The sequence below is a fragment of the Lepeophtheirus salmonis genome, chromosome 3, assembly GCF_016086655.4.
Source record: "Lepeophtheirus salmonis chromosome 3, UVic_Lsal_1.4, whole genome shotgun sequence".
Lineage (NCBI taxonomy): Eukaryota > Metazoa > Arthropoda > Copepoda > Siphonostomatoida > Caligidae > Lepeophtheirus > Lepeophtheirus salmonis.
The window spans coordinates 15,687,909-15,714,824 of NC_052133.2; the positions used below are offsets into that span (position 1 = coordinate 15,687,909).

The following is a 26,916-nucleotide window of genomic DNA, read 5'->3' on the forward strand; positions in this document are numbered from 1 at the left end:
GTCGATGAGTATGATGACATGAAACATTTCATTTTCTTTGCGGCAGCTATTACTACCTCACTCGGCTAAGGGAGAGCTACTATAGGACGATGACATTTCATAATTATATCATTACTAGTGCACATCCCTTTGGATGTAGAGTAGGTAGTGTACTAATAATGATACTGATGCATGTAGACTAATCTAATGGATATATCTGACTATTACAAATTATTATTGCTCGCATTCCATTTTAGCGGAAGAGCTGAAACAAGGTTTCAACACGTCACAGCCGGAAAACCGTATGTCCGACTTTTTGATAGAAAAGGAGAGTATGAAGGAGTGTAAGGCGGGGTGTAGAGTGAACATAGGGTAGAGAGATAGAAGGAAAAAGAAAAGGGATTTGACGACTGACGTCAAGAGGAGCGAGCTGGGAATCCACTTAACTACTGTCTATTTTCTGTTGCACTGACTGCTTAATACCAATACACAACAAATTGAAATAACTTAAGTCATCATCCAAAGAGGATGGGAGGAAGCCAAAGTTTGGAAGTTCCTGGGGGAGGTAGTGAGGGCTACCACGTACTCCGAGTGCAGGATCACTCTCCAGGACAAAAGGCGGGACTTGAGGCATTTTTCGACTTTATTGTTGGGATCGGAAAGACGCGTTTGGATCAGGACAATGATACACTCAAGGATCTCGTCAAAACGAATGTGGAGAAAGAGATATCCATGACTGTCTATAGTAGCAAGACTCAAACGGTGAGGATCCATTTGCCTCCACACTCGCAATCTTATATTCATCATCTTTTAGGTCCGTGAAATATTCATCACTCCCAGTAATTTGTGGGGCGGAATGGGACTCTTGGGCATCTCCATTCGATTCTGCTCGTTTGAAGGGGCTTATGAACACGTTTGGCATATTTTAGAAGTACATCCTGGAAGTCCCGCAGAAGCTGCGGGGCTAAGAAGCTACACGGATTATATTGTCAGTGCGGATTCCGTACTTCACGAGTCAGAGGATTTGTTCTCCTTGATTGAGGCACATGAGGGAAGGCCGCTTAAGCTTTATGTTTACAACTCGGAAACGGATCATTGTCGAGAAGTAAGGATCCTTCTTCCAATATATAAATGGAATTACTTTGCCAACAATAAAGGCATTTCTAGTCTTGATATGTAATATTTATTAAATTATTACATGCCTTTTTATGTTTGGAGTCATGTAAAATCCAATTTAAGTAATAATTTAATAATATAACTTGATATGTTTTTTTGTTTTTTTTTTAAATTTTCTACACTTCATATTTTTGTCCGATTTTATGTACATACATATAATTTGATCTCCCTTTTTTTCTTTAATATTCCAAATATTTTTATACGATTTAACGATCATAATGATCTATGGGGTATTTCCCGCCCCCCCCCTTAATATCAGGACGTATTAATGATTCTTGATTTTTATCATTCATAGGTAACAATCACTCCCAACGGAGCCTGGGAAGGAGAAGGGAGTGTGGGCTGTGGAATAGGTTATGGCTATTTGCACAGAATCCCCCGAGATAACCCCCGGGAATCTGTACCTATTCCAAGAGGACCTACTCCATCAACAGCTCCAATGTGCACAAACAAGGAAGAAGTATATATTCCCTCTCGATCTGAAATAGCTGCAGCACCACCACCAATGATGCCCATACTACCCCCATCGGTCATGTCCTCTCCCGTTGTCGGGACCATGCCTCCCCCACCTCCTGTTAGTAGTAGTAATCATAGTAATATCAACAACCATTTCGACGTTTCAACGACAGAGAGCCGAGTTGGACCTTTAGCTCCCGACATTCCCATCTTTGGAACAGGAGTTAATAATGGAGTGACGACTCCTGAAAGCGTCGCTTTGAACAATGTGTCATCATTTCCCATTCCAGATCCAGCCATTTTAGCAGGCATGCCACCTCCTCCGGCGGAAATATTTACTCCACAATATAGTGAAGCCCATTATCCCTCCCAAAGCATAATTGCGCCTCCGCCTGCTCTTGTGAATGAAGAAAAGTCTCCCATCATTGCTGAAGATGCCAGTCTTACTTAGACCTGTGGCTTTTCTTTTCCTTTTTTTATCCATTAATTTTCTATCTTTTGTTAATTAGAATATTAATTTTATCTTAATAATTAATTTCTTTGTTTTTTATTTTATTTGTAAATCTAGCTTCTTAAAAAAAAAATCCCTTAAAAGATATTGGTCATTCACAATTATTCATTCATTTCAACTTAATTGAATTTAAGAAAAAAACAACGAAAGAAAAACTTTAAAAAATAAAATCTCTTTGAAATAAATGACATTGCACATATATTTAAAAGTAGGATCATTTCATTTGCAATGAATGATTGAATAATTCATCATAAAAAGTGGAAAACATTTAACCGTATCAAGATGAATCTCACTACATATGATAAGAAAGGATATCTCATTACTTTACTGAGAATAATTTTTAAAGTTTTATCAGGAAGGCATTGGGACTAAGTTCTTTATTACACAAATAATACATAAACTAATTTCAAGGGGATGTCTAATGAGTAGAACTAGATTTATTCTAAAGTTGCATTTTTGAACTACCTGAAGCCTGAAGGGCCGTTCAACATCAACATTTGTATCTGGGAAAAATTAATATCATCAGGTCACATATTTGAAGAAAGTATTTCGTCTCATTGTCATTGAGAACACATTTGGCTAATAATTATCATTCGAATTTGTTTCTCTAACTCAACAAGTATAGCCAAAGATTCATGAATTGAAATCCTTTCTTTCTCAATAATTGTTATGACTCCCCGTAAAAAAAGACAAATTTTACTTAATGAATGCAAATGCCCATCAAAAGATTTGGCTCTTCTGTACCATACTGGCATTTGTCAATTTTAGATTCAAATTAAATCGTTTGGATGCAACTCATTATCCAATTTTTTTATTTTAATAAATGGCAGCTCTAACCCATATCTTGATTGCACAGGTGCATTCTTACAAATATTCCTCGTTTAATTCAGGGAACACTGAAATGAATATTTATTTTAGTGTTCCCTGTTTCAGCGATTAGCTGATCAACAAGTGGAAAAGGTTTTCACTTTATTAAAAAGGCAAAAGTTGTAACATTGGTGGAACGACACAAATCGTAACTAAATCCTAACTCTACTGATGAGTTCACATCATATTTTTTTTGTTCCTACTGAGTCCAAAATATTTAATCTTTATCATGGGTGTGAGTCCAATTAGGTTTTTTTCTTGAGAAAGGCCTCCATTCCTTCTTTCGTATCCTTGTACTTTAAATTCTGAACCATGACATCCCCTGCTCGAACAAGGGCCTCATGATAGGACCTCATTTCCAGTTGTTCATACATAAACTTCTTTCCCATAGCTATGACTCCTTTTGGTTTGTCAATAATGGCCTTGCATATTTCATCCAATTCCCTTTCTAAAGCTTTTGTATCCTCAGTGAGTCTAGAAATAAGTCCAGATTGAAGAGCCTGAGTAGCATTAATTGGCTTTCCAGTGAGAAGCATGTATGCTGACGTCTTGAGATTGGCATTTCTTATGAGGGGCACTCCAGGTGAGGAGCAGAAGATTCCTTTTTAGAATCAGTATGATTTTAATAGAACTGACCCAAGGAAGAGGATTTCAAACCTTACCTACTGAGGCCCCTGGTGTAGAGAAACTTGACTTCTTTGTGGCTACTGCAATGTCACAGGCAGCTACAAGCTGACAGCCCGCTGCAGCGGCTACCCCATCTATGGCCGCAATCACTGGGACAGGGCATTCTCGAATGGCTCGAGTCAGCTCTCCACACGTATCAAAAATGTCCTGAAATAAACGAGGATTGACTTTGAGTTGAGATACTTTATACATATTTCCATAATTAAGGATTTGATAATTGATTCGGTTCTCTTTCATACCTGCACGAGTTTTTCATTTCCGGAGCTGAGTTCCTTGAGGTCATGACCGCCAGAGAAAACTCGTGGATCGGCGGATCGGATGATGATAGCTCTGAGTGACTCGTGATGGCTTCCATTTTCTTCTCCTTGGAATGCAGCCTTCAAACTTTGAAGGAGACTCAGGGAGAGAGAGTTTCGCGTCTTGACATCATTGAGAGTCAGTGTTTGGATCCTTGTGTCGTGTGAGACATGGGTGAGAAGTGTGGAGAGGAGTCTCCGAGGAGGCACAAAGGAAAGAAATGGAGTCATGACTCGAGTGAACACTTTGAGCAGCTACTGCAGAGTATTTGGTTTGCGAGTCCATCTCGAATACAATAGTGAATACTACTTATTGGCTATGGCCTATGGCTTAGCAAGGTAGCTGGGCCTGAGTATTCAACTCATTCAAAACACTTATTCTTAAAAGGTTCTCCTGAATCAAAACATCAAACATTGATTAGTGGAGAATGCCGCATGTCCTCACTGAGAAACTCAAGGACCTCCAAGGACATCCCAACCACATTCGCAACATTTGCATCTTGGCGCACGTGGACCATGGGAAAACCACATTGGCAGATTCTCTTCTTGCCTGCAATGGGATCATTTCTCAAAGACTTTCTGGCACACTTCGATACTTGGACTCCAGACCGGACGAACAGGCTCGAGGCATTACGATGAAATCCTCTGCTGTATCTCTATACCATGAGAATCACCTCATCAACCTCATTGATTCTCCTGGACACGTGGATTTCTCATCAGAGGTCTGCACAGCCGTTAGACTCTCGGACGGAGCTCTCGTTCTTATTGATGTCGTGGAAAGTGTTCAACCCCAAACACGGGCAGTCCTAAAGCAAGCTTGGGTGGAGGGAATCAAACCCATTTTGGTTCTTAACAAAATGGATCGACTCATTCTTGAAACGCAAATGAGTCCCTTGGATGCCTATGTGCATCTCACACAGATTATAGAGCAAGCCAATGCCATTATTGGGGAATTGTTCTCAGCATCTGTTCTGGAGGGAGAAGAGGCACTTCTTGATGATGCAGATGATTCAGGAATATATTTTTCTCCAGATGCAGGGAATGTTGTATTTGCATCTGCATATCACGGATGGGCCTTCTGTATCAATACTTTTGCTCAAATATATTCCAAAAAATTGGGTTTCAGTGATAAAGTACTTTCTCAAACTCTCTGGGGGGATTTTTACATGAATACAAAGACTCAAAAAATCATGAAAGGTGCTCTGAGTAAGGCCAAGAAACCCCTTTTTGTTCAACTGATCCTGGATAATATATGGAATATATATGAAACCATCTCTCGAAAGGATGACGTCAAGTTGGAAAAGATCTTATCTTCTCTTTCATTGAAAGTCCATCAGCGAGATCTCCGATCAACAGATATCAAACAAAGAATTACGGCTGTCATGGGACAATGGCTTCCATTAAGCAAACCTGTTTTAGATACAGTGGTTTCGCATTTACCAAGTCCCTTACAATTAAGGGAAGATAGAATTGAACACCTGATGAGCTCTCCTGCTAGACCCTTTGATTCGCTTCCAGAAAAAAGTAAAAGACTGAAATCCGATTTTCTTGATTGCTCAAATGGGGAAAGTAAACCGGTCATTGTCTTCGTTTCGAAAATGTTTCCGATATCCCATAAGCAATTACCGGAAAATCGACCTAGGGCATTAACTGCAGAGGAACTGGCCAAAAAGAGAGACGAAGCAAGGGCGGCACATACTTTAAAGTTAAAATTACGGGATGAAAATGCTTCAAATCACGTCGATTTAACTGCAGAACAAATGAAAAAGTTAGAAATAAATGAGAGCTGTAAACAAACAGTTACTGAAGTCGAGGAATTAGATGATAAAAAGACTGTTTTTATTGCCTTTGCCCGTGTGTACTCTGGTACATTACGTCCAGGATCTGAAATTTATGTTTTAGGTCCCAAGCACGATCCTTCTAATATAGAGGGAGTATTATTACGCGGAGATTCTTTCTATGATGAAAAATCGAATTTAAGGAATACCCCATCATCAATTATGAAGGCCACTGTTAGTAGTTTGTATTTACTTCTTGGAAGAGATTTGGAGGGCTTAGATTCTGCACCAGCTGGAAATGTTATAGGCATTGGAGGTCTTGAGGATTTTATACTAAAATCAGCTACACTCTCTTCTAATGTCTTTTGTCCTCCTTTTATTGAAATGAGTAAGTCCTCAGCTCCGATTCTGAGGGTTGCATTGGAGCCTGCCGTTTCATCAGAATTAAATAAACTTGTTACGGGTCTTCATTTGTTAAATCAGGCGGATGCAAACGTTCAAATTCTAATCACAGACAAAGGAGAACATTTGCTCATCACAGCTGGGGAAGTTCACTTAGAAAGATGCTTGAAAGACTTAAGGGTATGTTTAATTATATCTTATAATGAATAATTTTGGTACAAAGAAAAAATTATGTTTAAAAATCATTATTAAAAAAAAAAAAAAACTTATTTTGAAAGATTGTTTAATAAAAAATATTTATATTGTTAGGAAACCTATGCAGGAATCGATATAAATGTATCAGAACCAATCGTAGCATTTAGAGAAACTATTGTGAAAGCACCAGAGATAGACATGGTCAATGAACAAATAGAGGCAGAAACGGAAGAAAAAGTCAATAATGTAATAGACATTGAAACTCCAGATAAACAATCTTTAATTAAAATGAGAGCAATACCACTTCCATCTGATTTAATTAAATTACTAGATAAACGCACAGAATTCATTAGTAAAGTACTCTATAACTTAGAAGATGGCAATGTAATGAGTAATTTGTCAAAGGAAACGTTGCGAACTTTGCAAGACTTTCAAAAGGACCTCGATAATTTATTTGAGCGTGATGAACTCTGCAGAGTAAATAATATAACTGCTTCTCGAATTTGGGCATTTGGCCCTAAGAAAACCCCTACTAATCTATTGTTTAACTTCCTCCCAGAATATGAACAAATTCCCTTTTCTGTTTGGGATCGCATGATTTCAATGGAATCATTACATAAAAACTATGTTTCTAGTTTTCTTAACGGATTTCAATTGGCCTCATCTGCAGGTCCACTTTGTGATGAACCCATGCGAGGAGTTGGCTTCATTGTTAGTGAGTGGAGTATCAACTCTTCCAAAGACATGGAATCTTCTTCGTATGGACCTCTATCGGGTCAAATAATATCGACTGTAAAGGAGGGATGTAAGTCTGCATTTCAAGCCCAACCTCAGAGACTCATGGCTGGTATGTACACTTGTGATATTATGGTGAAAGCTGAGGTTCTCGGAAAAATGTATGCGGTTTTGGGCAAGCGACATGGTAAAGTGGTGAAAGAAAAAATGATTGAAGGCTCTTCAACTTTTACTGTGACTGCAAATTTGCCTGTTGTTGAGAGTTTGAATTTTTGCAATGTGATCAGGAAACAAACATCTGGACTTGCTATGCCACAGTTAGTTTTTAGTCATTGGGAAATAATAGATATCGATCCTTTTTGGGTTCCTGTGACGGATGAAGAGCTCTTACATTTTGGTGATAAAGCTGACTCTGCTAATATTGCAAGGTGCTATATGAACAATGTTCGAAAGAGAAAAGGCCTAGCCATTGATGAAAAAATTGTGGAGCATGGAGAGAAGCAACGTACCATTTCTAAAAAGAAATAGTTGAATTCTCTTTTAGGAATAAATTTTTGCAAAAGATAATTCAACAATAAATATAATTTTTTTTTGCCATTCACTTTATTGTTATAATTATTGAATTTACAATTAAATATTTACGCTTATGATTGCCATTTGAGAGTTTACTTGCAAACATCAATCTATTTTTCTTTTCTTTTATAGACATCCATTGCGAAGGTTAATGAATCAATCTTCAAAACTGTTAAAAATGGCACTAAAAATTGGAACTCATAACGGTGTATTTCATGCGGATGAAGTTACAGCATGTATGATGCTCAAGCTTTTGCCAAAATTCAAGGATGCTGAAATAATAAGAACACGAGATCAGAAGATTCTTGATACTTGCGATATTGTTGTTGATGTTGGTGGGGTTTATGACCATTCTCTCAGTCGTTATGATCATCATCAGAAAACTTTTAATGAATCTCTCTCTACCATTATTGAGGGCATGCCTTATGTTACCAAACTCAGCTCTGCTGGTTTGATTTATGCCCATTATGGAAAAGAAGTTATTGGACAAAGATTAAAAGAGATCAATGTAGAAGAGACTGAAGAGGTAATTAAAATGGTTTTCGAGCGAGTATACAAAAAGTTCATTGAAGAAATTGATGCTGGAGATAATGGAATACCCACCCATGATGGTGTGGCTCGCTACGATGTGACCACTAATCTTGCGTCCAGAGTATCTCAATTGAAACCAAATTGGAACGACATTGTACGGGACTTCGACAGTAAATTCTTTGATGCCATTAATTTGGTACGACCCGAGTTTCTGGATAGAATTGATTATTATGCTCAAGTATGGTGGCCCGCCCGAAGAATTGTTAAGGAAGCTGTTCAGAAGAGGCTACAGGTCCATGAATCTGGGAAAATTATTGCATTTGATAGAGATGGGTGTCCGTTCTCTGAACATATATATCAAATTGAAAAAGAAGAAGGAATTGAAATCCTATACGTTATTTTTCATGATGCCTCTAATGACACCTGGAGAGTCCTTGCAGTGTCTGTAGAAGGTGATCATTTCAATCAACGACTCAAGTTGAAAAAAGAGTGGAGAGGTCTAAGAGACGGAGAACTATCTGAAGTTTCAGGGATCCCTGGGTGTATATTTGTGCATGCTGGGGGATTTATTGGTGGAAACAAGACAAGGAGTGGAGCACTTCAAATGGCTGTGGATACACTTAACTCTTAAAATAATTGAAATAAAAATAATAGAATAATAATATAATAGTTTGTTATTTTAACTAACATAGGTAACATTAACAATTTAGTTATTATTTATCAAAATCTTCATCAAAATTATATGCTTCATTAGTTAGGGTATTAAAGGCTGATTCCATCCCCTGAGCAAGATCAGAAGCTATGCCGTCTTTTCGCCTCTTTTGCTTCTTCTCTTTCTTCTCTCTGATTTTATTTAGTTTTTTAAGCTTGAGATTTCCATCATTGATGAATTTGGGATTTTTATCTGGGACAGAGCTCTTTTTAACTGCTTCCGACTCCATAATCGATATTTTGTTAGGTAATATATTCTCACTATCCATCTCCATATCCTCTATTGTTATGACATTATTAACGATACCAGAGCTTTCAATTTGCATAGTGTCTGAATTGAGAACATCAGGAAGACGGTCCAACTCATCACTCTCCATTTTATCAAAAGAGACTTGATCTAATTTAAAGTCACTCGAAAATTCGGATACGATTTCGGAGCTGACGTGTGTTTCGACAGCTTCGTACTCAGGTGGATGAGTAAAGTATTTAATTTTACCCCCATTCCAATCCTGAAGAATGATTCGAGCAGCTGCTACACGATCCGGTATACCTCCCTTCTTAACCTTTCCTTGGGCCTTGGCAATCAGATTAAGAAATTCATTTGTGTCTTCATATTCTGAGATGTTATATTTAAGCATGAATTGTTGCTTATTGCATCTTGAGAGAATAGCTTCAACAGGAGTAATTGGATCTTCGAGGGATTCTACTCGAACTGCGTTTTTCAGGGCAATGCTTGCATCGGACATAGGACCCGAAGCTAGAATCATTCCTGGAGAGTCTAATAGCTTAATCTTTGAATCTAATTGAACTTCTTGCACATTCTTAGTGAGTCCTGGAGTAGATCCAACGTTACAGGCTCTTGAGCGTTTAAGACTGTTAATAAGGGAACTCTTTCCTACATTAGGCAATCCCACGATACCAACTCGGATCGACGTTTTGACATCCTTATTTCGACAATAATTACTCAATAAACATATAAGAGAATCTGCACCGATACATTTGGAAGTTTGTAAATCCTTATCTGAGCTTTTTGCCAGGGACTTATTGGACTGACCAAGACGACTTCCTTGAGACTGAGTGGAACACTTAAAAGCAACTGTAGGAAAAACGCGCCTTAAATAACGTATCCATGCCTCCAGATTTGCTTTGGGAATTAAGTCAGCTTTATTAAGAACGAGTACAAGGCGCTTCTTGGAAGCTGCATTAAGGATGGTTTCTTCTACCTCTCGAGATCTGGTTCCTAGGGGATCTCGTGCATCTAAAACTTGAAGAATTACATCAGCACGCTCAAGAACTTGACGAAATTCCTTGTAATATGCCTTTGCAGACTTGTCTGAGAGGCCACTTCCATTGACTTCGAGCTTGGAGCTCCCCATGTGTTTTTCAAATTCCGTGGTTTTGGCTTGAGCATCTTCAATGAGACCTTCATAGCCCTTTTCACGCTTTTTGTTGAGAAGATTGGCTTTTTCAAGGGCTCTTTGAGCTACAAGGAAGAAGGAGAAAATAAGTTCCCAGGGATCATAGGAATAAAAGTAAGAGCTACAAACCTTGGATCTCCTCTCTTCGTTTGAGCTTTTCATTCTCTTTGGCTTGTTTACCAGCAATGGCCTCTAAAAGAATCTCTTCTTTGAAAGGGCAGGACTTGGGAACTCCAGGATCCTTCTTGGATTTACGATATTTCTCTGGATGCGCCTTTTTATCTCTACGAACTTTACGCTCATACTCCCGCTTCTTCTTTTCCCGTTTGACTCTTTCACGAGTTGTGACTCGCTTTGTCCGTTTCTTCAGTGCTTGTTTCATCTCAACTCCTCACAACCTAAACACGTGTTCTACTACTTCAAAACAGTGACGTTTGTTTTTATTTGTATTTATATTTCAATTTCTTTTAGAGGTACGTAGCTACTAAAAAAATACTCAAAAGCGACATCTAGCTACATATTAGGCTACCAAATTTTAACATCACCAAACCCTTCCTTTCCGGTGTGGCTAATTATTGCTTCATTAATATGATAGATATATAAATTATAATTATGGGAAGTTATTACTGCCATTATAGAGATATTAACTATCAATGTTAATATTAGAAGAAGGTTAGGCTACAAGAAAATTGCTGGCAAGCATTGCAGATTTATTAAAGAATTATTTTTATTTCTGGTAACCTTGCTTGGGTCAAGCATGCAGTTTAAATGTTATCAAAGAAGCAGTTGCTGGACATAACACGCATTGAACCATAACCAACCTCATATTGATGAATGTATTAAAATTAAATATATCAATTAGTAAATAACTTCTTAATCTTATAATTATTAAATACTTAAATGTAATATGGTACATTAATATCTTTTGCTATTTTATTGATAAGTAATATTATATTACTTTACTCACAGTCCATAATTAGATAAAATATAGTCATATATTTTTCTGTATTAATTGACTAAAGCACTGGATGACACTTTCCCTAAGTAATATAATTTTGCATATTGTTTAAACTTCCATGGAAATGATAGTTGTTACTCGAATACAGATTGCAATACTTTTAACCATATGCTTTTTCTATTTTGAAGTTATATACTTCTTGCAAATGCAAAATATCTACTTTCTCTATTTCAATAGGATCTTTGAATTCTTTTAATTTGGCCTTCCATTTTCTTTTAACTTTTTATGAATTAGCAGAATATTTTTTCACTGATTCCGAAGTTTGCGGCTTTATCAATGATCTTCACATTTCTATTTCAACCATTTCTTTTAAGATGTTAATAGTATCATTTTTCGATGATCCAATTCTATTTGGAAGAAAAATGAGGATTTTGATTTAGAGCTGATAACTTCCTTATTTCTAGTATTGTCTCTGTAAAACTAATGACGGCTAATACAGTCAAAATTTACATATTTAAATGACATATTTTTTTCCATAAGAGTTATATGTTTTGAGTCAATACAGACTACTTCACCGAAGAAGTATACCAAAAAGCGTCAAGTAAGCCGTGCAACAGTCTCCAGGGCCATAAACACTGATCTGAGGCTGAACTCATGCCCCTATACAAGGCATATCCATGTGGAGAAAATGTAGGCCAGCTGGGTTGCCTACGGAAGAAAATTGGTGAACGATTTGAAGTGTTATGGTAAACGAATCATCTTTTATTCAGATGAGAAACAAAGGACTCTCGACAGATTCTACAACATCCAGAATAACAGATGGCTAATCCCCCCTCCCCCCACGTCTTTAAAACCAAGTTTCCGGCCAGCACACCCCTTGGGGTAATTGAGTGCAACGGCAGTGTTATGCCCCCCATTTTTCTTTGATACAAAGGAGAGAGTGGGTGTCATTTTAACTCCCCCCCCCACCTGGCCCTCTAATCCATTTCTAATTATATGAATCCCATAGATTACTTCCTTTAGGGGGAGTTAAAGAAGAAAGTATCTGTCAATTCACACAACAGCATAGACTCCTTGAAGGCCTCCATCATCAAGTACTAGAAGAAAATCTCTCTCGTAGACGTGGTTAAGGCCTACAAATCCTTTAGGGTTCGTATAAAGCGAATGATTTCCGAAAATGGCACACATTCAATGTTGTTGTTTTTTTCTTTTGTTTAATTCGAACTTGTAAAATAAAATTTCAAACCTCTTCTTGCTTCTCTTATTGATCAAAGATCACTCTGGAATCTGGATGTAGTTAAAGGAAGTCTGGATTTACCTGATGAACGACCCTGTATTTATTAAAAGTTTGAACTTGTATAATAAAAAATATAATGAATATCAAATATTAATAAAAATATAAAAAACTTATTAATTGAAATTAAACATGTATTTTATTTGAGAATAAAGTTACTTTTTTGCATCTAAAAAGTCATGTCCCCTCGTTATCTTTGGTTCAATATTAAATCATATTATTTAATTTTATATCCTACTACTCTATTTGATTAATTACAAAGTTCATAAAAAGGATAGAACCTGTTAAAGGAGGGTAAACACATTGGTTATTTAGTAATTTACATTTGTCTTTTAATTGATTCCTTATTTATTAATAATATACTTAGGGTTTTCAATAATTCCCTATAGCAATAATATCTTAAGAACTTGTTTAAGTATTCATTGCCTATATATATTCCCGAGGTTGGCCCTTATCGGTCTAGCGGTTCTATTGGTTCCGGTTCTTGAATCGCTAAAACCGGAACCGAGACCGCAATATATTGCTTATCGTTCTCGGTTCTTGTGTTTGTATATATATTATAAAAAATAAATTAGCTTTAATCAATAAGTCAATTTTCTGAGTTTTTTTTTTCAATTACAGCCTTTTCCAATGATTTTTTTAAGTCGCCAGTGCGATACAGTTGTATCTGAGTTCCAAATAGCTAAGGGGTTCTTACATATATGGAAAGTAGTTTTAGGCACCAGACGGTGTAAATAAAAGACGGAAGGGGTGGGGTTCATTAAAGACCCAGACCGCTACTAAGCTTGTCACGGCCCAATTAATATGATAATTATAATATTTCTTAAGCCAGGGCTTCCCAAACTTTACTTTGCCAAGACCCCCCTGGACTTATGCATTTTTAGGTGAGGCCCCCTTTATACGAAACATGTTTAGCATGTATGTGTAGACTGAAAGCAATTCTCCATCTTCCTGCGCCTCCCCCCAGCCTCCCCTCATGGCCCCCACTTTGAAAATCATTGGCTAAAGTAACCGTGGTTTTCGGGCCCCTCCAAGAATTTGGGTCATTATGCATTCTGCGTTAATATTCCTGTATTTGGTTCCCAATGACGTCATCAATTATGTTAGTAAATTTTCAGTGAGAACACAAAATCGTTCCTGACTAAATTTGCAATAATAACATTGATAACTGTTAACTATATTTTATTAAACAACAATAAATGAATTAAGCCTCTGTGAAAAAATAAATATAATTTTTATAATACATCAATAAAAGTTCCATATTTTTTGTCATTATTGATTCTAAAAATGTCATTAAAACATCGACATTGACATCTTTAGCATTTTTTACGATCTTACTTTATCGTTTTAGTAATAATATGATAATTACCTCTCTTTAAAGAATTGCTCGAAAGATTAAATGGATTGATATGATATATATTTTGTAGAATTTTTATACAAGTTATGTTCTCATAGATAAAATTTATAAAGTTAATTTAATGAGCGGAGCTTCTCCGGAAGAACTACTATTTTAAGATTCGGAGATGACATCTATTCTACGTACGTTGTGCAAGATAATTAGATAACCAATAAATTAGGAAAGGTTTTGTGCAAGTTTTTAACAATAACCGTCAATCTATTGAGGGCATTCAAGATGTAATACAACTCCTACTTCATCTATTATGACTTATGAGTCTGTTGAGCCAAACACTATTCTATTGAACTCCCACGCGTCAATAATCTGCATTCGGTGCATATTCTATAACTTTCCATGGTAATTTGATGAAATATTGTATGATTAAACATCTTGGATTCATTATGGGTGGGCTTGAAGCATATTTTATTAAAATATAGGTGCTTTTTTTGAATGAATAACAGTCCAAAAAGTCTGTGATATTATTGGCATATAAAACTGGTACTTTTGGACCCAGTTGAGTAAACACTGTAGTGTCTGTACTCTATGTTTGTAAATCTTGATTATAATTCATACGAACATATCCTTCTCATACAGAGCCGTGCATTTTGTAAATTGTAGCTAGGAATGTTAAAATGGTCAAAATCCTAGGCTAGCCCCTTTTTATCATATATATAAAACGAATTAGTGAGCGGTGCTCAAAATTATGGAGTGAGAGCTGGAGCACGCTCAATGTTTAAAATAAAGAACGATATAATCACTCTAATTTTCGGTCGTTTATATAAATTTGTATTATTTTTTTCTGTTTCTACCTCTTACTACTGATATAACATCAACAAATTTGCGAGTTATACAATAATTTTATAGATAGCAAGAAGAGACGGTTGAAGTTATTTCTCTAGATAAGGTAGAATCTTTTTTTCGATGCTATTTATGCGGATCTCTGCTGTCTTCGATTGAACAGTTTGTCTCTCATGTAGTTGGCCTCTTTAAGAAGACTAAGATATCGGTTCTCTCAGAGACACCGCCAGCTACTTCGTGCGTAGGGGTCTACGGCTGTGGATGGAGCAGGGGGGTGAATAAATGTGTGTATATAGCATATAAATATAAATTATCAACTAAAATACGATTTTTTTAAATTTTTATGTAGTAAATTGACATTAGATCTCAAAATCTCACGCAAATATAAGTTCAAAAACTTTAGAACTCTGTGTTCAAGCTCAAGCTAAATTATTGGGGTTAACTGGATGATAGTACACGAAACCTTGTAAATACATGTACCCTAAGACAGTGGTCCTAAAGTTTCTGTTCCCAAGGAACACCATAAGACAAATAAAGATTTATTGACACACCAATTTTAATTAAACCAATAGGGCATGAACAAACTAAAAAATATACATTATCCGCCAGGGGTGTTTCTGTCGCTTGGCCTAACATCAGGCTGGATTGCTAAAGGCAATCTTTTAAGATTACGTCAACTGTTGTCTGACGCCAGTGTATTTTTTAGGCATTTTAATAATATTTCATCTTTACAGATTGCAATATTGCAGTATTTGTAAGTTATAATATAGTTATAAATTATTATTATAATTTATACCAATGAATTCTTAGATAAGGAAACCAACCATTCAAGGCAAGTCTACCAAGTAGGATTCATTTTCACTTCACAGAGGAAATTTGAATACACTGTAAACTGTTTAAGAATAAGTTCATCCAAGTAATGGGAAAACTGTGTGTCACGCCTGGATGCCTTAGTGGCTACAGGCTAACTAAGTCTGAGAAGAAGCATCCTTCTCCCACCAAAAGACGTTTCCATATTTTTCCAAAGGATATGAAATGACGAAGTCTATGGACCAAAGCTCTCTCTTTTAACAATTAGCCATTAGCCTTCAAAATATTCTGCTATATGTGACTCGCATTTTTCGACTATAAAATTCAATCTGAAGATTGGAACAACTATCCACGTAAGGATATCTTGATAAAAATATCAAAAAAGGATGATATATCAACTCAGTTTCCAAACATACCCTCCTATTTTTCTAAGCCAGCCAAAATACTGAGGAGCAAGGCAACTCTCTCTTTCACTCGGATCTTAAAAGAAAATATTATGGATAAAATTCATGCATTAAAAATGCCCGATACTATTTCTTCGATATAAAAACTAAATTTAAAACTGGACAGAGCTCGCTTACACGATGGGTTTTATGAGTGCTTTGACTCCATTGATCAGTCATTGATATTTCATGATTTTAAATTTTCGGGTTCACATGGATTTTTCATCGGATTGTGTGCCAAAGTTAATTTAGACTTATCAAGACTATTTGAATTCCTTGTCTACTTCCGATTTTGTTTCTGAAAATTCAACTGAAACCAATGTTGAAGATGAAATAAAATCAGTTATTATGCGTCTCCAAAACCTCAATCCTCATTTCACAATTATCCTTCCTTCTAAAAGATTATTCACAGAGGAGGTACACCATATGGATGTATGCTTTTTGTATGTTATGTAAAAGTTTTTCAACGGCTTTATACAGATAACTCTGCAAATAAGCCCTGAGTTTGTTTCATTAGTCAACGATCACTGCATTTAGACATTATGGAGAAAGAAATGGTAATAAAGATTGGCTTGTCACTGCGGTCTTATTGAAAGTATTTCCTGATGCCTTTCATCTTCCTAAATTCTGAACTGTATACGTAGTACGGAAATCACTATTTTTTATTCAAACAAGGGATTAAATAAACTTAAATCAAATAGTTTGGTATTTGCCACAACCAATGGATTCTAAAATAAATAATTGCATTTAAACTCCTAAATTAGTCAAAACAATTGTAAAGTAAATACTTTATAAATTAATTGAAATGTATTTCAGAATACAAAAATATATTTAAAAGGACCATATGGATATCATTATGTATGTATGTATTAAATATTAACATAAAAAAATAAAAGTCGAAGTGATAAATATCAGTCCTGAGTATCTAATTCAAAAATGCTAGAAAATTTACAGCAAAATATTAGAACATAGTTATTTCTTTCCATTGCATAAGGGATAAAAGGGCTCCGATAAACATACCAGTATTTAGATTTCTATCAATTGTATGATGATAAATTCTTAATAGATGTTGAATAAAAATTATCTTGACTTTCATTAGAAGAAATGATGGTCCCTTTTCTCAGCTTCATGATAATGAGTAATTCATGAATGGACTATACTCGTATTATCTTGAAAGATCCTGATCCAAAAGGATGATAGCTCTTTCATTATCTTGGTGAGTTAGTCCTTGCTTACTAAAGAAATAGATTCCGAAGATTGAACTTATTTGACATTAGCATCGAAATGAGGAGAGGCAGTCCAGAATCGTCTAAAAACTATTTCCGGAGAAAAAATGCAATTTTCTTGTTGCCTAACCTTATAATAGTAACATTGATTAATAGATAGATTTGAATACAAATTGTAATTCAAGGACTACTTGCGGGAAGGACTTCATACTTTTCTTATTTCTTGAAAAAAATAGATTCTTGCAAATTAACTTCTTGGGTTGTTCAACTCATCTTTGGAAAACCACTTTGAGTCAAGAATATTTTTAATTTAATTATCACTTAATAAAAATTAAAATCACTTCCATAAAGTCTAAAATAGGTAATAACAATGAGTAATAAAATTAAGGGACTTATGTCAACAGGTGACTCAACTTCGTCTGAAGTCTTTCTCTAGCTAGTATTCTTTGGCCGGATAATCATAATTATTATTCAGGGAGGTTTATTATTTTTCCGCAAAGTAGAGCTACTCACTAATGGTATGTTTACATACGAATTTAAGTAAACAACCTACTTGCCCCATTATTTGAATTATTAGAAGCTATTGCAAATTACTTTTGGTTTATTTACTATTACAGTTTGGGAACCACTGTCCATTTGTACTTAATATTGTCTGATTTGCATGTGGTTATGTGAATATTATAAATTTAATCATTGTCATTAAATGTAATTTGAATATTTGAGAGAATCGCCGTTAGATCTAATGAGAGCACAAATGTTCTCTTTTGATTTATAAATACATTCGTCTGAATTGACTGTTTCTCTATGACAACAGATTGTTGATCTGCTGCAATGCGTGGCTATATTGGTGTAAAGTGCCATTAGATAGAACTTGATTTTGTTTTTGGTCAATCAGTATTACCATGCTCTAGAATAAAATGCAGCTACACTCGCAATAAAACTGCCAATGCCTTCAAAACCAGACTATGGCCTACAAAGTAAGTGTGATGGAGCAATCATTACTGACAATGCATATAGTGTTTTGAAATTATGGAATCCGAAATGATGAGCAAGAACAAGAAAAATTATTTCCTGGATGAAAATATTCACTTTTTTTGAATTAACATTTGTCTTTATAAAAGATTCCAAATGTCATCTTGTTGTATATGGAAGTAAAACTGATTTTATTCTCATGTACAAAGTAGTTTGTTGTAACGTACGATATATACTTATTATTTTATTATTAATGATGAAAATCCAGTGTAGAATCTGCATGTAAAAAAAAATGAAACCAAAAATCAACATGATAACCCTGACAATTTGAAGAATGTTTAGGAGAAGAGAAATAATAATGTTCATGACGTTTCATTAGACCAGCTACAATTAGATGTGACAAGAGAGGAAGGTCAAAAGGATATAAAAAAATGACATTTGCTAGAATGAATCCTATTTCGATCCCCAATCCTACTCTGAGTCCAACAAAGACTTACAATTATAACTCCGCAACAAATCATCAGGGTGACGCTCCGTCTTCTATGAGTACACACAAATGTCCAATCAGGTTTGGAATATAATTGAATCTATTTATGAAAATATGTTCACTACTCAGGAATTAAATAATAATAACAACTGCTTAGGAAAAGAAAATTCCTTCTTTATTTTACCAATTACAAATTAACGGGCCAGCTAAAAAACACACCGGATTTACATCTTTGCTTATTATAATATAGTTCTATTCTAACCTTTTACGCGCGTACATCGTATTACTTTATTTTCTGGTATCCCCTTCAATCCAGCGACAAGAATACAATCTAATTATCTCTTTATCCAGGTATTTGATTAAACAGAATAACATAGATTCAGTTTTTAAAGATTTTTTGTTCAAAGGATTATTTTAAAAAGCTTTTGGAAAATGTCAATCCCTTTGGAACAAGCATAGTCACAGTATAATTCTGGCTGAAACTATTAGAGATATTGTAGGAAAACTTCTGAAAGTCCCAAATGAGACGAGGGGGAATGTAAAATTTGATGGTGTTTTGGACATTTCCCGAGCTCTTGAAAAAGTAGTGATCAACTTTATGAGTTATATCTATACCTAAAAGAGAGGAGCATGTTTACTAAAATCTACCATCACCACTTTCTCTTTCTAGTTATTCTTCCTTTTTTTTCTCTCTCTATCTATAGACTCAACTTAATATTAATCCTACAGCAACCTAATATATTAAAATCCATCATAAAATGCATCACCATAATAATTATTATCATGATAATCTGGATAGCTCAAAGTACACTTGAAGAGTTCTCTTTCCCAACTATCTTCCAGAGTATATGTGGCGAAAGAAATTCTCAAATGATAAAGTTTTTGATCATATTATTGAGCTATATCCACTATAAGTGTCTGTACGAGTAAAGTGATTGAAGAGAAAACACAGATTAGTATCTATTGCTTCTCTGAACCTCTGATAATCAGACAAAAAAACAAGGAGTTGAATACTGGATAATTAAAAGGTAAAAATAAATTATGTTATAGCTTCACAAAGATTGTATATTCTTATATCTAATATCTATAAGATATATCAAAAATCTGCTTTTTATTATAGATAAATATTTTAAACGTCTATCTTACTTTACTTATTAAATTTAAATATTATGATGTAAATAAAACTTTAATATGTATATCAAAAATTGTTATTTTATTTATATCAGGATGATGGAAGTGGTTGTTAAAAAGTATCTTGGTTTTATATTGAACACATATAAATTAGTATCATTCATTCTTAGCTACTTCATTGATTCACACTCATTCAAATTAAAATTAGAAAATGTAGTATCTAATTCATTAATTTCCTATATTCAAAGGTGAAAATCCAGTGTGGAATGGGCATGTTAAAAAAAGAAACTGAAAATCAACATGGTAACCTTAACAATTTGAAGAATATTTTGGAGGAAAGAAAGAATAATGCTCATGGCGTTTCATTAGATCAGCTACAATTAGATGTGACAAGAGAGGAAGGTCAAAAGGATATAAAATAGGACATTTGCTAGAGTTACTCCGATTTTAATCCCCAATTCTACTCTAAGTCCAACAAAGACTTACAAATGATAACTCTGCAACAAATCATCAAGGTTACGCTCCTTCTTTTATGACCACAAAAAAATGTTCAATCAGCTTTGGAATATAATTGAATCTATTTAGGAAAGGATGCTCACTACTCAGGAATTGAATAATAATGACAACAGCTAAGAAAATAAGAAAATTCTTTATACTATCAATTACAAATTAACGGGCCAGCTAAAAAACAAGCTGGATTTACATGTATACCTATATCTATATTTTTTTATGTGACAGCATATTGAATATCTAGTTAAGTCTAGGGAAACAAAGACCTTGGTATAGAAAGAGTGAGAGAAAGAAAAAAAAGGAAGAATAATTAGAAAGTGAAAATGGTGATTGTAGATTTGAGTAAACATGCTCCTTTTTTTAGGTATAGATGTATATTCTACTATTTGAATCGAATAAATGAGTGGTTTTTTTTTCTAATAGGACAAATGGTTAAAAAATGTCTTTATGTACTTATTCTTTGTCATTGTAGTAATTTCTCAGTTCTTCTACCCAGTTTGTAGCGTGGGAGCTTGAGCCTATGCTTACAGGTTTCTAGTATTATAAGGATTATCTAGCTATAATATAGGTCTGTGTAAAGAGACTATAAGGGAAAGAGGCGTCATGTATATCAATCAAGAATGTTTTTTCTTGCGAATGATGCACCACGCACTGGCAGGTCTGTCGTCGAAAATTGTGATAAAATCATGGAAAATATTGACATAGACGGTCATGCTAGCAGTCGTAGAATCGCTCAGGAGCTGAACATCGATCATAAAACCCTTTTGAACCATTTGTAGAAGGCTGGATAATAAAAGAAACTCAAATCGGAGAAAATCGTGTTTTATCAAGACAATGTCTGGGCCAACACATCTTTGGTGACGCGACAGAAGCTCTCGGAGCTCGGATGGGAAGTTCCTATGCATCCACTCTACAGTTTGGACCTGGGACCAAGGGACTACTGAATAAAAATACTCTTGAACAATCAATATATTTAGATGTTAAAATAGATTTACAATTAAACATTACTCGCCTTTAATTAAATAATCTATACACTTACTCATAATAAAATATATAATTATGTGAACAAAACCTCTATAAGGAGTCTCTTTTAAAAACAGATCTCAACTCTCTTTAGGAGGATTTGTTCTAAATCAAATAACCTGTAAGCCTCCCTGATGAAGCTATATAATTCTTTAATTACCACGTGTTTCTGTTTATGGCCAACGCGCTTGGAAATAAAATTTGGCATCAATAGAGGCCTGTGAAAATTGGTTGTCCGAGTTTTTTTTCAATAGCGATAAGAGTTTCTACCAAATGGTGATTATGAAGTTGGATTCTCACTGGGAACAAGTTATCGAACGGAATGGGGCATAATTGGCGTAAATCTGATGATATTAAAACATCTGATAAAGCATTGAAAGAAAGCGAAAAATACGAAATAACTTTTTCGCCAACCTGATCATCGAAAAATGTAGTATTATATAAATAAGGAAAACCTAAGAGTCCTTGATACATACATATATATTATTTTATACAATAACGAACCAAGTTTAGTGAATTTCAATTATATAGAAATTCCGTTATTACAAAGATTCTATATAAAAAAAAATTAATAACCTAGTAATTATAAGGATAAAATACATTGACTGCATGCTCTGAGCAAAAGCAAGGGACATTTTTGAAGCCAAAAGTTAGTTGAAAAATACATTGGAACAAAATACGTGTGTGCACGTGTGTCTGTTCTGAATTTCTGTGCCCGTCTCCTGTCCGACCTGCTCTCATATTTAGTTTAATATTTCGTCAACTAAAAGATATCTTTTTAAACTATTAAGCTGTGTGAGGATCTAGGACTCTCAATAACCAAGAATGATAATAAGTGGACTGTAATAACTTACTAATAAAACATAAAATAATAACAACAGACGTGTGTTTAAGCTTTATATTTCCATTGAATAGTATAATAATTAGAAGAGAAAAAAACCCCTTCGTTTTTAGAAGGAAAAACAGTTGAATAAAATCAGGGTGCCAATAGCTGAGTATATGGGCAGATATACAAAATACTTGATTCCAACAGACCCCCCCTGAAAATGACAGGTTTGTCAGAATACGACATTTTCTGTCTCTGTGTCTTTGTATATCCTACTCAATTTTGACTGGAATGGATAGACCTTTAGGGTGTAAAGCTGTAGGAAGTCTCTCACTAATTGAGCTAAGTGTAACTGTTTAGTTACAATACGTCAATGTTTGTATATATATATGTATTGCCAAACTATGCCCTAATTTATAATTTTTCAGGGTGTCTAAGTTACTTTCTTTTCGCAATATTTTTTCGACCCTTACGTAAAAAAAAATAGAATAATACCCTATATTTCCCTGTACTCGTAACTCGGGTTTGGAATAAACATACAAGTTTTAAGGTTGTCTGCCCCCCCACGACTGTTTTACCATGTTGTATAATTTTTGAATATCGTTAGTTTTTAGAATTATATTAAGAAATTGTTTTATTTAATTTTTCCCATCCATGGTTTGAGATGTTTAATGGTTGTCTTTTAATAACTTTATCTAACTTCCTTAACTTCGTCTTTTCCATATTTTAATCCATATCAAGAATTATGATACACAACTCATTCAATGGCAAAAACAACTGCTTAAACGGTCACAACAACGGGGGTAGTAGCTTTGGATGGCTCGCAACTAGTTTGTCTGAGACTAGTTTCCTCACTTAAAGACTTGGGTATGATCATTAGGTTTTCCAATATTACATAGTCAATAAATATTCCTTTTTTATCACTTAAAGCTTAGCCATGGTTGATAGGCTCCAAGAAATGGTGTTCAGATAACTCATAAAAGGCAAAAAAACTGCTTAAATGGTCACAACAACGGGGGTAGTTGCATTGGGTGTAGCAATATAATTAGCAATTGTGTATATCCTTCATGATAATAGTATGTTGTTATATAAGCATAAATAACGGGGAAAAATATTTTTTGATGCTCTTAATAAGGAGTAATATCGCCGGATATTACAACATAATTAGCTTTTGCTCTAAATCTTTAAGATAGATTTATTTCTAACATTTTTTTTATTAGTATATTTATTGTCTAATTTTATGATTTTGACATTTACTTTATTTTTAATAATTAGTTAGATCTCATCGGTAGAGATATATCTATCCTGTGCACAAATGGTATATAACAACTTCCACCTGAAGAAGAGGGGTGATTATCTTTTTTATTAAACTCCACGTCTTGCTTTTGTTTTGCAGCCTAAAGTTATGACATATTTAACTGGATTCCGATGTCAGAACAAGAAAATATTATTTGGATCAATCTATTATTTCAATATTCTGTATATATAATTTATTGTTATTAGTTATATGATTCCAAATGTTTAATTTTGTATATTTAACATAAATGTATGATGCTATATTTTTTAGTATTTAGATTATATTTAATTAAAGCCTTCTTTTTTAAACCTGGAACTTCAAATATATTTCGAAATAATCTACTTTGTCGTTTCATTAGCTATTCTGAGAATAAGGTTCATAATGAATTACAATTTCATGGAGTTTCTTGGAAGTAAACTCCCACTCTCACTGCCATGAGTAGAGCTATCAGCTCTACTCTTGTAATTGTAAATGCATCTTCCACAATTTTCCCTTTACGTAGATTCTTTGGTATAATTGTGGTTTTCGAGAATGCTATTTGTGATGTAAGCTTACTATGTCCTGTTTTCGACACTATATAAGCTGCAACTCCCATACCTTTTTTAATCGCGTCGCCAAAGATAGCAAGGAATTCAAATTGACCCCCAGTAAATCTTGGGAACGAGAGCTCTTTTAGTTTGGGGATTTGCATGATCCAATCTTGTACAACCTCTTGAGTGATATGATCTGGGATGAGTTTCCCTTTTATATCTTTTATTGTTTTTGTTTATAGGTTCTCATCCCAAGAAGTCTTATTGTGCCATAGCATAGGTAAGATTTGTTTGAATTTCATTACAAATGGTGATACATATGCTTGTGCGTCAAATACTTGACTTGCAAATGATATTATATCTCTATGTGTGATCTTTTTTCATTTGGGTCAATTTAAATTTTGAATCAAAATCAAATTTATATTCGTTTGTTTTTTGATCTAATTTAAGACCCAAAATAGAAATGATCTCGGAGGAGTTTGTTTTATATTTATCAATGACATTTAATAAAATTAAATTAAATGACCTTTAAATCTACCACTTTGAAGAATGATAAGTATTTCTTTTATCAATTGAATTGTTTCTTTTTCTGTATCAGCTCAAATCAGAATATCATCCATATAAGTTTTTGTCAATATAATATCTACTGCTTTTTGATATTCTTTTAACCATTCTTTTGCAGCAGCTTGGAGACAATAACTTGCCATATTTGGACTACATACACATCCAAATGGGAATTTGGTAAACCAAAACATCTCAGGACGGTTTTTATTATAATTGCTCCAAAGAAATGTTAACATATCCATATCCGATTCAATTTTTAGTCGTATGGATTTCGTTATACATTTTCGTTATATCTATTGTTACAATACATTTGTGAATTTTTGAGTGTAAAATTAGTTGTACAATTTGTGGTAATAAATTTGGCCCAGGTTACAATAATTTATTTAATGTAATTTTTGTGTTTTTCTGGTCCGACATTGATGCGTTTATTACAATTCTACCTTTTGTTGTTGATCGTTCCGGTTCTAGTACAGGACGACTCGTCAAAATGTAGGTTGAGTGATTTGTTTTTTCTTGTAATTCCATTGGAATTATATCTGCAAATGCGTTTGTAATAAAGTCTTTATAAGCATAATCTACTAATGATAGTTGTTCTGATTTAACTTTGCTCATAATCTTTTCCATATTGCGAATGCTCAGTTATAATAATTATTAGTCATTTGATGATTTTCAGTATTTGGGTCTCTCCAAAGTAATTGAAAAAACCAGCATTTTTGTGTGGAATCATACACTACTGTATCTTTCATAAGTTGCTCTGCTTGGAAATCCATAGCTGTGAGTAATTTATCATCAGATTCATATTATGGGCTAATACCTATATTTTCTCCTGACCAAAATTTATAAAAATCAAAATTTTCAACTTTATAATTATAAATTTATATGAACATATTTTATACATAATTTATATGAACAGAATCTTAACAAAAATGTACCCATCTATTTTTTTGTTACATGGTCGATTCCTATTGCTCCTCTCAAAAGCCAACCAAACTTTGAAAGTTTAGCAGAGGGTCTGAGGGTTTCTGAAGAGAGTCTTTGCTCTTCTTATATAAGTTGAGTGTAATAAGGTTCAGCAATCAGGATTTGGATAGCTCTTTTGACTTTAAATGGGTAACTTTCTGTAAAATGATATCTTTCAAATGATTTTGATACTGAGGATTTATGTGTATTGGTTGAATGGTTCACCAATTTCTTTTATGGTTGTTGCCGTTATTATATCAGTCACATGTTTGTAATCTAAACTCATTAAATGAAATAATTCATCCATTTCATTATTTGTTATTGTATGATCACCTGCCACGTTCATTTTTAAAACGCTGAGTTGGCCTTTTAGACCGACACTCTTAGCAGTATCTTATTTAATAAGTGAGGTATTTGAACCAGAATCAAATAATGCTCTTATTTTTACAGCATTTTTTTGGTTCAAAGAGTTCACCTAATAACAAATAACTGAATTAGAAATACCCTTGTACTTTTTAATGTTAATATTATTAGACTGATTAGAATAAAAAAATCAATCTTCAATAGTATTACTACGCATATATATCGCTATGCAACAAAATGAAGGTTTTGGAACGCCCGCAGACTGAACCCCCCATTTATTAATGTTATTTAAGCCGTAGAACTGGAATATGACAATTAAAACTTTCAATCCATGAAGTTTTGGTCTTTAAAGCCTTTTTAAAAAAAAATCAAGTTTTTATGGTATAACTAAGATTCAGTGCCCTATTTCGACATGAAAAAACGATATATATGAAAATCAAATTCAAAAATAAATTGATAAAAATATTTCAGCATTTAAAAAATGAATTATTTATTACGTTATCTTGATTACCTTTAATAAAAAATATATATAACCAAAAAATCGAGTAAAATGAAGGACCTTACTTAGATGCTAATATTTTTTTTATTTTTTCTTCAAATGCTTTATATCATAGCTGAACTTATAGAATATACCTTATATTTCTATTTTTAAAAAGTGCTTTTATAAAAGGTCGATTTTGATTGATTATGGTCAATTAAGTTTATAATACTTATTAAATTTTTTAAATATAATACGCTAGTTAGGCTGCGTGAATATGTATTACAATAATATTCCGACAATAAAATTAATTACTTATTAGGATATATAATTACATAATTTATATGTAAGGAAATTAAAACGAGTTAATAGATGCTTCATATTCAAATTAATGGATTATTATTTACTTACTGTGAATAATTATATATTAATTTTTTTCGTCGGAATATTATTGTAATATATATTCACGCAACCTAGCTAGCTTATTAAATATAATCAACATAACGTAATAGATACTTCATATTTTAAATACTGA

At 34.0% G+C, this 26,916-nt stretch overlaps 5 protein-coding genes and 1 long non-coding RNA gene across 6 annotated transcripts; 3 read left to right on the forward strand and 3 right to left on the reverse strand.

Moving 5' to 3' along the window:
* The first annotated feature begins 13 nt into the window (after positions 1–13).
* Positions 14–2,321, forward strand: Grasp65 (Golgi reassembly-stacking protein 2). Its single transcript, XM_040707891.2, has 3 exons — positions 14–741; positions 794–1,084; positions 1,451–2,321. The coding sequence occupies exons 1-3, from the start codon at positions 508–510 to the stop codon at positions 2,060–2,062; spliced, it is 1,137 nt and encodes a 378-aa protein (XP_040563825.1). The 5' UTR covers positions 14–507; the 3' UTR covers positions 2,063–2,321.
* A 163-nt stretch (positions 2,322–2,484) lies between these two features.
* LOC121114061 (enoyl-CoA hydratase domain-containing protein 3, mitochondrial) lies at positions 2,485–4,203 on the reverse strand. The gene is given in 4 exon segments (XM_040707893.1): positions 2,485–3,243; positions 3,245–3,590; positions 3,652–3,823; positions 3,916–4,203. Coding segments are annotated over 4 exon segments (843 nt in total). The 3' UTR covers positions 2,485–3,206.
* Positions 4,204–4,400: 197 nt separating this feature from the next.
* LOC121114054 (elongation factor-like GTPase 1) lies at positions 4,401–7,788 on the forward strand. The gene is made up of 2 exons (XM_040707887.2): positions 4,401–6,332; positions 6,462–7,788. Exons 1-2 carry the CDS (start codon positions 4,401–4,403, stop codon positions 7,608–7,610), a joined length of 3,081 nt encoding a protein of 1,026 aa, XP_040563821.1. The 3' UTR covers positions 7,611–7,788.
* Positions 7,789–7,806: 18 nt separating this feature from the next.
* LOC121114060 (MYG1 protein C27H6.8) lies at positions 7,807–8,853 on the forward strand. The gene has a single exon (XM_040707892.2). The coding sequence runs from the start codon at positions 7,807–7,809 to the stop codon at positions 8,815–8,817; it is 1,011 nt and encodes a 336-aa protein (XP_040563826.1). The 3' UTR covers positions 8,818–8,853.
* Positions 8,843–10,796, reverse strand: Ns1 (Nucleostemin 1). The gene is made up of 2 exons (XM_040707890.2): positions 10,445–10,796; positions 8,843–10,380 (listed from the first exon to the last, which is right to left on the reverse strand). The coding sequence occupies exons 1-2, from the start codon at positions 10,695–10,697 to the stop codon at positions 8,900–8,902; spliced, it is 1,734 nt and encodes a 577-aa protein (XP_040563824.1). The 5' UTR covers positions 10,698–10,796; the 3' UTR covers positions 8,843–8,899.
* Positions 10,797–16,787: 5,991 nt separating this feature from the next.
* On the reverse strand, positions 16,788–17,649 carry LOC121115396 (uncharacterized). Its single transcript, XR_005863474.2, has 2 exons — positions 17,432–17,649; positions 16,788–17,370 (listed from the first exon to the last, which is right to left on the reverse strand). It is a non-coding gene; the product is annotated as an uncharacterized lncRNA (long non-coding RNA).
* Between the last annotated feature and the right edge of the window lie 9,267 nt (positions 17,650–26,916).

Excerpts from the sequence above, each read along its gene's own strand:
- Grasp65 (XM_040707891.2), top strand. The coding sequence starts at position 508 with ATGGGAGGAAGCCAAAGTTTGGAAGTTCCTGGGGGAGGTAGTGAGGGC. Across the intron at positions 742-793 it reads ATAGTAGCAAGACTCAAACG|GTCCGTGAAATATTCATCAC; the intron begins GTGAGGATCCAT and ends ATCATCTTTTAG. Across the intron at positions 1,085-1,450 it reads AAACGGATCATTGTCGAGAA|GTAACAATCACTCCCAACGG; the intron begins GTAAGGATCCTT and ends TATCATTCATAG.
- LOC121114054 (XM_040707887.2), top strand. The coding sequence starts at position 4,401 with ATGCCGCATGTCCTCACTGAGAAACTCAAGGACCTCCAAGGACATCCC. Across the intron at positions 6,333-6,461 it reads GATGCTTGAAAGACTTAAGG|GAAACCTATGCAGGAATCGA; the intron begins GTATGTTTAATT and ends TTATATTGTTAG.
- LOC121114060 (XM_040707892.2), top strand. The coding sequence starts at position 7,807 with ATGAATCAATCTTCAAAACTGTTAAAAATGGCACTAAAAATTGGAACT.
- Ns1 (XM_040707890.2), bottom strand. The coding sequence starts at position 10,697 with ATGAAACAAGCACTGAAGAAACGGACAAAGCGAGTCACAACTCGTGAA. Across the intron at positions 10,381-10,444 it reads ACGAAGAGAGGAGATCCAAG|CTCAAAGAGCCCTTGAAAAA; the intron begins GTTTGTAGCTCT and ends TCTTCCTTGTAG.